The 12726-nt window shown below is 41.6% G+C and overlaps 1 protein-coding gene across 17 annotated transcripts in view; it reads right to left on the bottom strand.

The window, feature by feature from the left end:
* Positions 1–12726, bottom strand: part of ABI2 (abl interactor 2) — a 108687-nt gene that overhangs the window by 15807 nt on the left and 80154 nt on the right. For all 17 annotated transcript variants that reach the window (XM_037912417.2, XM_037912413.2, XM_037912410.2 and 14 more), the window contains 3 exons: positions 9235–9393; positions 2064–2150; positions 1559–1732 (listed from right to left, as the gene is read on the bottom strand). In XM_037912417.2, the coding sequence (XP_037768345.1) occupies positions 1559–1732; positions 2064–2150; positions 9235–9393 (420 nt within the window). The remainder of the gene's footprint in view (positions 1–1558; positions 1733–2063; positions 2151–9234; positions 9394–12726) is intronic.

Genomic DNA, 12726 nt, shown 5'->3' with positions numbered 1-12726 from the left:
TCTTCCCAAAAGTGTCGGAGAGGAAAGAGCTAAGCTTTTTCACACTTAGCTGGATCCTGCAGACAAAGCCAACAAGTAGAATGTGCACAGGCTACTAAAATCTGCCCTTGTCTCTGGAGGTCTGGTCAGCCAATACCAATGTCCAGGTGCAGACAAAAACTAAGTGTGCAACAGCCACAAGTTGTCTAACACTTCCTAACTTTACTACCATCTAACCACCCTTAGGGGAGATTTGGATAAAATCCCCATAAATCCCTGCAGCCATCAAGAGAAAGTTCCTACACACACAGCTAACCACAGAATGGAATGAACTGGTGTGGTTGGCACCAGGCAGCCCTTTTATAACCTCATGTCTGAACATCTGTTGCTGAGAGAGGGGCACTGCTTTCTAAAGGTTCACGAAATCCAGCAGTCCTGAGGAGAGTGGGGGGTTGCATACTGCTTGAGGGAAAATACAGAAACTACCTCAAGGAAGGTGACCACTCTGACAAAGCCAGCATAGCTTGAAAGGTCTTGATCTGGACAGACTTCTAAGTCTGGGTATAAGGCTAATGCCAGCTATGGGGCACAAGGAGCTTGCCTGGTACTTGCCTTCCAAAGTCTCACTTCTCAAACATATTTTGCTTAAACCTGAAACTTTTCCTAAACATGTCTCTGTCAAAGTAACATGCAAAATTTCAGACAGGTCTCTTTTTTCAAGGAGAGATTAAAACTGGAGTTATAATAGAAAGCCAATTGCAGTCTTAACTATAGCATCATTACTGTGACTCAAGCACAAACACATCAAGTGGCAGGAACGAGGAAGAAAAGCTATTTAAGCTAAAGGACTATGTTGGTAACAAAAACAAATAAGTATAATTGGCCATGAATAAATTCAGGCTGCAAATTAGAAGGAGGTTTCTAACTATGTGAAGTGACTCTCTGGAAAAGCCTTCCAATGGGAGTAATGGGGATGGGCAACCTAAAACTAGTTTTAAGAATGAGGTTGATAAATTTATGAACAGGATTATATGATGGGTTGCCCATGAAAGCAGGGGACTGGACTTAATGGCCCAGGAAATCCATTCCCTGTCCTATGTTCCTGATAACCTTGCAGAATGTACTTTATAGGCACCATCTCCAGTACAATGGGAAGAGGGGAGAAATCAGATGGGATACCACGTAGTAGCATACTCTTAATATCCAGTATTGTGTTAATGAAGCAATGTGCAAGAAACCTGTCCTACATAGCAACGACTCATATTACTAGACACACGGTGGCATCCTAGAGAATTCGTTTGAATAAAAAAATACCATTGTGATTCAACTGAAGGGATCAATTCTCCACCCAGAGCAAACCTCTAGAATCACAAACTATATGGACTGACGGGAAGGTGACAAAGTGACTTCTTTAGGAATTGCAGATTAATGATATAAAAGCTTAATTATCCATAGCAACCAACAGACCTATTGAAAGATTCTCATTTAACAAAGGTAAATTCTGAAGTTAGGGGTTTTAGCAAAAGACTGTAGAACTGACGATACCACCATCTCTCTCTCTCTCTCTCTTTAACCCTACCCTTTTCTAAATAGGTCCTTGGTGCCCATGGAGGGTCCTCTTCAGCATAAGGATCACTGTACTCCACCACAGCTGCCTCCTCCTCTTCATAATCTTCTGGGGGTGGGGGTGGAGGCGGGGACTCATCAAAGACTGGCTCATCTACAGGTGGAGGAGGAGGGGGAGTATCTGAAACTAAAAATAAGCAGCAAGATCAGCATGAAACACCCTCTAGAACTACGGTAGCAGATTAAAAGTAGTGGTCTCTATTCAAGAGCTTCCTAGCTAGTTTTATGGGGACCTACCACTAGAATTTAGGAACACTAAGATGGGGAGGCGAAAGGATCAGATTCCCTTGACAAATATTTTTCATCTTTTGTTTTTTTCCTGTTTTATTTGAAATTCACCAAACAAAGCAAAATATTAAAAAGCAGAATTCTAGCTACGTACAGCTAAGGTTTTTCCACACATGAAACAAAGGCCATACCCAATGCCCAATCATAGCACAAGGAAGAAGCAAACTTACTATTTTCTTGAACTCTGGCCACAAATCCCATCAGTGGTAACTGTGGAGTTACCTGTAGGATGGAAGGAGGAGGAGGAGCAAGGGATACTGCAGCAAAGGAGTAAAAAAAGACAAATAAATTAGAAATAAAAACGCGACAAACAGGAAAGTAGGCATATCCATCATTAGGGCACTACAGCAAGCTGCCAAAGGAGGTGTGACAAAAAGGATGACATCCAAAAGAGCGTTTTAAGAAGAGCTTTAAGAAATATAAATATCACTTGCAGCAAGTTTTAGTTCTCTCTATCTGAAAATTCCCACACAGCTCCTTATCATAACACCAAAAACTCTTGTTTTTGAACTTGTTTCATCGAACTACCATGAAGATACTTTCTTCTCTTAAACTCTATTTTTATTGGAGTAGAATATAAAACTTTATGAACAGCTCTAACAAAATACAAGAGAGCTTTTCCTTTTTTATCAACAACGTAATATTGATTTGTTGACAGTGTTCACGTAACCATGCTAGTCTGAGGATATTAGAGTGACAAAGTATGTGAGGACCAAGTTTTCTTGGTGAAAGACAAGCTTTCAAGCTTAGAGAGCTGAAGATCTCTACATAAGCTTGAAAGCTTGTCTCTTTGACCAACAGAAGTTGGTCCAACAAAACACATTACTACACCCAGTCTGTGTCTCTAACGCAATGACCCCCAAACTGTGGGCCGCAACCCCCCTAGAGGGGCATGGAGGAACGAGGGAGGGGCACAGTGGGGCCTGCGGCAGCCCAGATGGGGGGCAGGAAGGGACTGCCACCCAGCCACACATAGCCCCAAGCCTGGCTCCGCCCTCATTCCCTCTCTGTACCCAGGCCAGCCATGCCTCTAGCCCCAGCTCCTCCCCCATCCCGCCCCCAGTTTCACCTTCACCCCAAGCTCCAGAAGGGATTTATCTAGATACACCCCAAATGACCTCAGGAAACATGCAATTCACTTGTGTTAGGTGTGAATAAGAGAGAAAACCCTTGAGAAACTGCACACACTTGGAAGATGAAGGAACTTTCAGTACTTCTCTTATAAACTTTTATTTTCAGAGGTCTAGAGCCTCACTTTAAAATTCCCTCAAGAGAATTAACTGTCCAGGAAATATAAATTTGAGAGGGGGTGGGGGAGAACAATTTAAATGGTTTTGTTTGAAGGCAGAGGAAAAATATATTTAATTATTTAAGATTATTTCTCAATCACCCTCATTAAATTCCTTTAAAAAGTAAGTACAGAGTTCTCATTAAAATAAAGGGCTAAATATCTTAGTATATGTATGACCTGTGCAAAACAGTGGTGTTTTAAAAGTAGGATGGTATTAAGAGAATTTCATTTTATTTTGTAAAGAAACTTGGCATTACTCTAATGTAGAATGTCTACACTTTTTTTTTTTTTTTTTGCGCAACTGGTATTTAAAATGGGTTAGTTAATATTTTGAAAGGGTTGCGATGGATCATCAGACAATATCTTTTAGTGGAGATATCAAACAGAGGCCTTGGCTATTTGTGATCAGTAGAGATCCTGTTGTACTTCATAAGATTAGTCTTGATAGACAATTTTTGTTTCTGTGATCAGCAACTCTTTAATGATACCTTAGGTACAAGTTATCATGACTTGATCACATTTATAATGTCCGAACAGAATAAACTCTAAATCAGGAAAATATATACTTGGTCCTTTAAGAAGAGCCAGAAAGCTGAAAACAATCATCAGCCAAATCAGCCAGGAGGAAGAATTTAATCAGAAAAAAATGTGAATACTAACTGGGAGACATTTAAGAACACTTTAGCAGATGCCCAAAAAGCCACGATCAAGGAAGATGACCATATTGGTTAAAAAACCAACCTGGTTTAGGGGAGAAGCGAAGGCAGCTATAAAAATAGAGAGAGAGAACAACAGAAGAAAGTTGATAGTAACAAATATAGATCAGAAGCTAGGAGTTGTATAAATTTGATAAGGGAACCAAAGGGACACAAGGAGAAATCTATGGCCAATAAGGAGTAGGTGTTTTAAGTATATTAGGAACAAAAAGTATCCTAACAATGGTATTGGTCCACTACCACATAAAAATGATAGAATCATCAATCATACTTCACAAAAGGCAGCCAAATTTTCAATAAATCTTTCTTTTCTTTATTTGAAAAAAATCAGATGATGTAGTCTAATCATAACAACACTGTTCATTCCACTAGTATCTCAGAAGAATGTTAAACAGCAACTACTAAAGTAACATTTTTAAATCAGCACACCCAGACAACTTGCATCCAAGAGTTTTAAGAGAGCAGGCCAAGGAGTGTGCTGAACCATTAAATGCTGATTTTCAATAAGCCTTGGAACACTGGGCTAGTTCCAGAAGACTGAAAGAAAGCTAACGTTATGCCAGTATTTTAAAAGGGTAAATGGGGTGACCTAGGTAATTATAGGTCTGTCGGTCTGATATCGATTCAAGGCAAGATAATGGAGTCACTGATAAGGGACTCAACTAATAAAGACTTAAAGGAAAGCAATCACTTAATGACAAACACCATGAGTTTATGAAAAACAGATCCTACCAAACTAACTTAATGTTTTTAATGAGATTACAAGTTTTTGATTGATAAAGACAATAGTGTTGATGTAATACACATACCCTTTGGTAAGATGTTTGACTTGGTACCCATGACTATTTTTATTAAAAACTAGAATGAATATAAAATTAACAGGGCACATATTAAATGGATTAAAAGCTTGGCTAACTGATAGGTCTCAAAATGTAATTGTAAATGGGCAATAATCATTGAGCAGGCCTGTTTCTATTGGGGGTCCTACAGGAATCTGTTTTTGACCCTACACTACTTAACTTTTTTAATCAGTTACCTGGAAGAAAACATAAAATCATCACTGATAAAGTCTGCAGATGACACGCAAACTGGGGAGGGAGGAGTTAAAATATTGAAGAGGACAGGTCATTAATACAGAACAATCTGGATTGTGTGGTAAACTGGATGCAAGCAAACAATATGCATTTTAGTACAGTTAAATGTAAATGTACACATCTAGGAACAAAGTAGGCCATACTTACAGGATGGGGGGCTCTCTCCTAGGAAGAAATAACTCTGAAAAAGATTTGGGGGTCAAAGTGGATAATCAGCTGAACATAAGCTCCCAGTACGATGCTGTGACCAAAAGGGCTAATGTGATCCTGGGATGCATAAAAAAGGGGTATCACTAGTAGGAGTAGAGAGGTTAATTTACTATGGATCTGGTGCGACCACTGCTGAATACTGTCCTCTGTTCTGGTGGTCACAATTCAAGAAGAATCTTGCAATGGGTTCAGAGATGAGCCATGAGAATGATTAACGGATTAGAAAACCTGCCTTATAGTGACAGGTTTCAGAGTAGCAGCTGTGTTAGTCTGTATCCGCAAAAAGAAAAAGACTAACAAATGCATCTGATGAAGTGAGCTGTAGCTCACGAAAGCTTATGCTCAAATAAATTTGTTAGTCTCTAAGGTACCACAAGTACTCCTTTTCTTTCTGCCTTATAGTGACAGACTCAAAGAGCTCATCTCATCTAAGGGGTGACTTGATTAGAGTCAAAATACCAAATGGGGAACAAATATTTAATAGCGGACTCCTCACTCTAGCAGAGAAAGGTACAACATGATCTAATGGCTTGAAGCTAGAAAAATTCAGACTGAAAATAAGGTGTACATTTTTCAGTGAGGGTAATTAACCACTGGAACAATTTACCCAGGTCACAGTGTATCCTCCATCACTAACCATTTTTAAAATCAAGATTAGAGGTTTTTCTAAAAAGATATGCTCCAGGAATTATTGTGGGGAAGTTCTATGGCCTGTGTTATACAGGATATCAGACTAGATGATCATTGTGATAGATAAGGAGTCCTTGTGGCACCTTACAGACTAACAAATTTATATGAGCATAAGCTTTCATAAGCTACAGCTCACTTCATCGGATGCATCCGATAAAATGAGCTGTAGCTCACGAAAGCTTATGCTCAAATAAATTTGTTAGTCTCTAAGGTGTACTCCTTTTCTTTTTGCAGATACAGACTAACACGGCTGCTACTCTGAAAACTGTGATAAATGTGGCAATTTCCTGCTATATCCGGGACAAACCTTACTGAATTAAATTAAAATTAATTCAATGAAGTTTAAGTATTTTAGGAGTTTGCTGTATTAAAAATGCAAAGTGTATGTATTATTGTGGGATTGTATGTCACTTCTCTAGGGGAAGATGTGGTTAGTGCATACCTTGGGAAGTGTTGTGCGCTTCAGAGGACTATTTTCAACAATGCACCAGACAAACAAAGTTAAGTGGAGTTCTCACCACCTCTGGTTATGCAAAGATCCAACCTTCTGAAACTTCGCCCTGAGGATGGAACCATTGTCTGGCTGATTACTTATTCAGAGTCTCTGCAGATCAAAGACCCAAACTGTACAAAGGAGTGACTCAGAGATACATGGGGGGTTGGGGGCTTGTTCTGAGCTAACAGCTATTTTGAACTTGTGCCCACAGAAAAAAATCCCTTTGTGATGTTTGAAGAACTCATCAACTGCCAGATTCCTTGCCGGAGTTGGGGTGTTCTCTGGTAGGCTTATCAGCAGGCATATAGATTCTTCTGAGGAGCCTGGCGTCTAGAGTGGGTGCCCTCACTGGACATAGAGGGGGAATACAGGTGCAGTTTCCCTGAACTGTGACAATCACACTGATCCTGTCTGACCTTGGAATCTATGAAAAGACTAGGGATGTTAATACCAGCGTTCTGTACATTCTCTAACTCAGGTAATTTTGTTCTATCTGAATTCCCCCCTTTAGTTGCATTTGTACACGGTATACTTCACTAAATATAACTGCTGGGCAATATTACTGAGTATTACTAAGCATTCGTGTTGCATCCCAGAAGCAGTTGCATTTCTGTGATGAGCGAAGTGATTGTATGCAGGTGCCATCTTTTACTCAATTCTCCTTCTTTCCCACAATGAAGGAGAGTCATAAATCCTCTTTATCCTCAGTCAGTAATTTGCAATTGGTAGTAGCTCTTCAGAACCCAGTTTTAGACATATTTATATAAAACACAGACATGCTTACATCCCCACAGCCTTCCAAAAACAGCCTCACCACTGCAGCATAAAAGTTAAATAGCCTTAGTAGTGCTATCCAGAAAAAAATTCATGCCGAAAGCATATAAAATACACTGGGGGGGGACGGGGGGGACACGCATCAATATCCCCTGCACAAAATCCACACAATGTGAGAGAAAAAAAACAGTACTGGCTTCCTTGAAAAAAAAAAATGCCACACGTGAAATGGGATGAACCTGCTCTGACATCCCCGTTTCTTCTATCCTGATAATCTCCAAAGGCCTTTCCTTCACTTCCCCACCCCAAAAATCCTCTCCTCCCTCCACTGGTCTCCCCAAACTTTAAGATCTGTTCTTTCTCCCATCCTACAGTAGGGCTAAGCAGCAGCTGTGGTCCCCCATCTTGCCAATGCTTCCTCCTTCTACAAAGGGAAACCACAGCCACCACTTGTCATATGCCCCACTCATGGATTCTAACTTGGCGAGTCCAAAGGCGCCCCTTCCCTTCCTGGGAGTCCAGATACACAGATCCTGCCTTAACACCCCCCTGAATACAACTAAGATTCCACATTCTGCCTGGACATTGATTTAGAAAATGTCTTCTCCTTATTTATGCTGTGCCAAGTGTCCCTGCCATGGAAGTATTTTCTTTGTGATTTATAGTTCAAGTGAATAATCCTTTTAATCATTACTTTCTTCTCGGGTAAACAGACTGAATTATGGTTATATAACTTATTTACAGAATATCTGGCATCTTTTACAATATAGTAGTGGTAACTTCCAAAGGAGGTTTCATTAAAAACAGAAAATACAGAACAGTGGTCAAGAACACTCTGGATATACTGAAAATCCTCTTTACTTCAGACGGCATTTCTTTTTAGTTGTATCTGACACTATTTCCTTTACCTTCTCCCTCTATCTTTTTTCACCTTTCAACATGCGTATAAATGTACATTACAAATACTATAACTCAAGCAGCTAGTATAATTAAGTCATGCGTTTTCACTCCCCCACCCACCATCTCGTCCTCTTGGATTCAAATAAATGTCTCTTTGAGGCTAGCTAGCAACTAGAGATAAAATGATATGTTTGAGTCTGATCAAATCCCCGAGGCCAGATGCTGGAATCTGACCATAATTCCAAGTTACGTGTACAATTTAAAATTGTAGAATAGCATCACTGCACCACTTGCACGTATCTAGCTTAAGTATAAGAAATTTGAAAATCAATAACCTTCAAACATTCCTACTGAATCTCTCTGCATCTTCTGTATAAAGGAAAATCTGTTCTGAAGCCAAACATCTTCCCATCTCCATTATTGTTACAGCACCTTCCTCTCTAATCAGAAATGTGGGTAAGAGGTCTGGTTATATGAATGGTCAGCACTTTCCTACTCAGATACAGGACATGTCACTTCTTGTTAAGCCTCAAAATTGAGCAGATAAGAATTAAACCACCTACTTTTAGAGAAGGGTCACCAGTTAGACCAACATTAGCATATATGAAGCTTGACTCCTGTCACAGAGCTCCTCCTACCTGCCATGTCTAGCACCAATGGCATCCTGACCCTAGATGCCTGATAAAACACACTCCAAGAGGAAGGCCCTGCCTCCTAGACTGACCATTATTCAGGAGAGAAACATACAAGTCTCCAGGCTGAAGTAATTGGGAACCAGGATTCGAATAGTTCATGGAAGAGCAAACACTCAATCCTCAACCAGGATTGGAACAACAGGGGTCCTGCAGACCAAGAATGAGATCCACCGGATGAACCGTGTAAAGGGGATTGTGTGTAGTGCCTCCCCACACTGTTTTGTCGAGTCAGACACTTATTTTATACTCGCTTCAATTAAAAATAAACTATTCTAGGCTGTTTGCATTAATGGGAACTGAACACCTTATATGTGGACAATAGCCTTACCAGGGCTACCAATACTGTATTAGAAATCACCTAAAGCAGCACACAAAATCTACTGTGGAAACAGTGCAGTATCAAAGAGACTTCACAACTCTGAAGTTATGAACACGTTGGTGTTTTGGATTGGATATACTGAAGTAACCCTCTTACCTGGGTTCTGGCTATAAAAAGGCCCTCCATTCATCTGGTTCTGAAGGCTCGTTTGTGAAGTGATGGAAGGAGGGCGCCTGTATGGTAAAGAGCCCCCTATTGTTGGGGGGGTGTGCCGGGAGGCAGGTCTGTTCATGCTGTAGAACTGAACTGGGTGACCTGGGTTAGAAAGAAAGAGGCATTAGCAGAGAGAAGATTAAAGTCTGGCTTTTTTATGCCTATATTCAAGACTTACTCCAAGGACTGAATTTGGGGGGGGGGGAGGGAACAGTAAGTCTGCATCTTAAGAGCATTTTGTTCAGTTGCCAGATCAGCTGAACTCTGAGTGTCAGATAATACTGACACAAGGAAAAATAACTCTTACTCAACTGCTATACTTAGCACCACCAGCAAAAGCAAATACAAAAATGAGGAACTTTTAGCTTTAAAATGTTAGAACTGGAGGACACTGTTTCCAGTTAGTAATATTATATCATGCTTCAAAATAAATGTAAATTCAGGAATGAAGGTCTTTTTCAAATTGAACTAGAGTTTCATTCACAAATCAGGTAGAGATGCTTCATTTCATTGTTAGCTAGCCAAGTGTTCAAATCACTCACAAGGTACCCGCTAATTCAATTGGAAGTCATCTCTAGGGATCACAAATGTGTTATATTCTATGACTAAAGGCCACAGCCACAGCTCTCAGGAAATGTGTGGAGGATCATTTCTGGAGAATGGAAAAGAACAAACAGCTCGGGAAGAGGAAAGGGAATCCAGCACAGTGTTCCAATGTATTAGAAAAATTTTAATTGACTCAATCCCTTCAATACCTCCGCTTTATTCCAGCCAATGTTAACACTGCAACACACAATTTTTATATCAAACTGATTCAGACATTTAGTAAATAATGTGTGCTTGCCTTAAACTACACCCCAGAAGTCACAACTAGAAGACTAGTAATTTGACTTGAATCTCATTGTCATCATACTTGAACCAGTCATAAACCACGATGTTAAGCTACCATGTATTTACATCTAATTAAAGCTCTGAAGCACGCTATTGACACAAAGGTAAACTAGACAGTTTTCAGTTTACATGGTTCCTCCTCCACAACATTACAGGTGAAACTCATGGTTGTAAAAACCTTCAGGGTCCCTGCCCCACCCTCACCCCCCGCCAAAAACCTCAACCCAGTGAATTTCTGTCCTCCTCACTGACATTCTCCCTTTTTTTCCAATCTGTCACTTTGACTGATGAAGCCTTTGCTTAAAGCTTTTTTTTATGTATTACAAACGTTGGGGGGAAATTTCAGACTGAGAATGAAAGCTTTAAGCTCAGGGAAGTGATGAGATCACAAAGGTTCTCGTTATGCCTATTAGGAAACAGTAAGGAGGTTACAGAACTATCCAGAAGCCTAGGGGAGGAGGAGAATGGGCGGAGTCACTGGTTGGTGCAGAGGGATGCTGCTAGTGCAGGGGTGGGCAAACCTTTCACATCGGGTTGTGAAACTGTATGGAGGGCTGGGTAGGGAAGGCTGTGCCTCCCCAAACAGCCTGGCCCCTGCCCCCTATCCACCCCCTCCCACTTCCCACCCCCCGACTGCCCTCCTCAGAACCCCTGACCTATCCAACCCCCCTTGTTCCTTGTCCCCCTGACAGCCCCCTCCTGGGATCCCTGCCCCTAACCATCCTCCAGGACCCCACCCCATATCCAACACCCTCTGCTCCATGACTGCCCTGACCTCTATCCACACCCCCGCCCCCTGAGACCCCACCCCCTATACAACCCTCCTGCTCCCTGTCCCCTGACTGCCCCGATCCCTATCCACACTCCCGGCCCTAACCGCCCCTGGGACTCCACCCCCTTTCCAACCCTCCTGCTCCCCATCCCCTGACCGCCCCCCCCATTCTCTGCCCCATCCAACCACCCCCTGACAGGCCCCCCACGACTCCCACACCTATCCAACTGCCCCCCTGCTCCCTGTCCTCTGACTGCCACGACCCCTATCCACACCACCACCCCTGAATGCCCCCTGGGACCACACCCCATATCCAACCCCCCTGCTCCCTGTCCCCTGAATGCCCCAACCCCTATCCAAACCCCCACACCCCACCGCCATCCAACCCCCCTGCTCCCCGTCCCCTGACCGCTCCCGCCCCCCAACCTCCACCCCATCCAACCGTCCCCTGCTCCCTGTCCCCTGATTGTCCCCCGGGACACCCTGCCCCTTATCCAACCTCTCCCCGCGCACTTACCACACCGCTCAGAGCAGCAGGAGCTCACAGCCCCGCTGCCACACTCCCCGGCAGAAGCGGCGGGCCAGAGCGCCGGTGGCACAACACACTGAGGCTGCGGGGGAGGAGGAACAGCAGGGAGGGTTGGGGGTAGCCTCCCTGGCCAGTAGCTCAGGGGCTGGGCAGGACAGTCCCGTGGGCCGTAAGTGGCCCGCGGACCGTAGTTTGCCCACCTCTGTGCTAGTAGGTAAAGTCAATGGAAGACAGGAGGCCTGAATTTTATCCATTAAGAATCTGCATTCCTGTCTGGCCAGCTTGACATCAGCCATGGTGGGGTTTGTTTTTTTTTTAGCATATCTGGATTGGCAAAAATATCATAACATGTTACTTTTTCAACACTAACTCTGTTATCTGTATCCACGGGAAAATACAAAAGATGTAAAGTAGACTGAGAATTACTGGATTCTTGTTTTACTTACAGAATTTATAACAGTGTACTTTTTGTATTTAAGGAATAAATATGCTCAAAGTCAATCACATAGAACAGGTTTTGTTTAATAAAATTAGTGGCTTTTCTATTGGCCTTTTTTTCCCTAGAAGGGTAAAAACAGTGACTTTCTTCACTCTCAAAACAAAACTATTATCCTCATGCATCCTATTTCAGGGAAGTCATCTGAACACTAGGCTAATATAAGGAGAAAGTGGGCACCTCTTACTTTATTTCTTAACAAAGGGAAGATAGTAAATTATTTTTTAAAAATCAGATGATCTGAATTTTTATTAAAGGACTTGAGTTTTTCACTTTATTTAATTCTGATTGTTTTATCAAAAATCCACAAGTAGTGCAGTTTAAGACCTAGAGACCTGTAACATTTTCATAAACCAGTGCATCAAAACTGAAAATCAATCCAACTTCGGGCTGATCAATCTTATCTTCTAACTGCACAAATACTTCAGATATTATGACGATTTGTTGCCACTGAGATTCATCACAGCTCAGGTGCCTCTACAGTTGTTATAAGAATTCTTATATATGAGATTAGGAAATAATGATACATGTTTAATTTAACCCTTTAACTAAACACTACTTAAAGAATATTTTCTCGCATGTTACAAAATTTCTAAATAAGCCTGAATGTAGACCAAAGTTATGAAACATCTAAACTAATACAGCGTTGTGATCAGAGGCAGAACCCATTACAATCAGTTACTTCAAATACATGTAAGCCATTTTTGATATATAAAACAGATCTTTACATAACAATACTACATCCAA

The sequence above is a fragment of the Chelonia mydas genome, chromosome 11 (genome assembly GCF_015237465.2).
Source record: "Chelonia mydas isolate rCheMyd1 chromosome 11, rCheMyd1.pri.v2, whole genome shotgun sequence".
NCBI lineage: Eukaryota > Metazoa > Chordata > Testudines > Cheloniidae > Chelonia > Chelonia mydas.
Note: the sequence above shows the minus strand (reverse complement) of the source record. Positions and strands in the feature narration are given on the sequence as shown.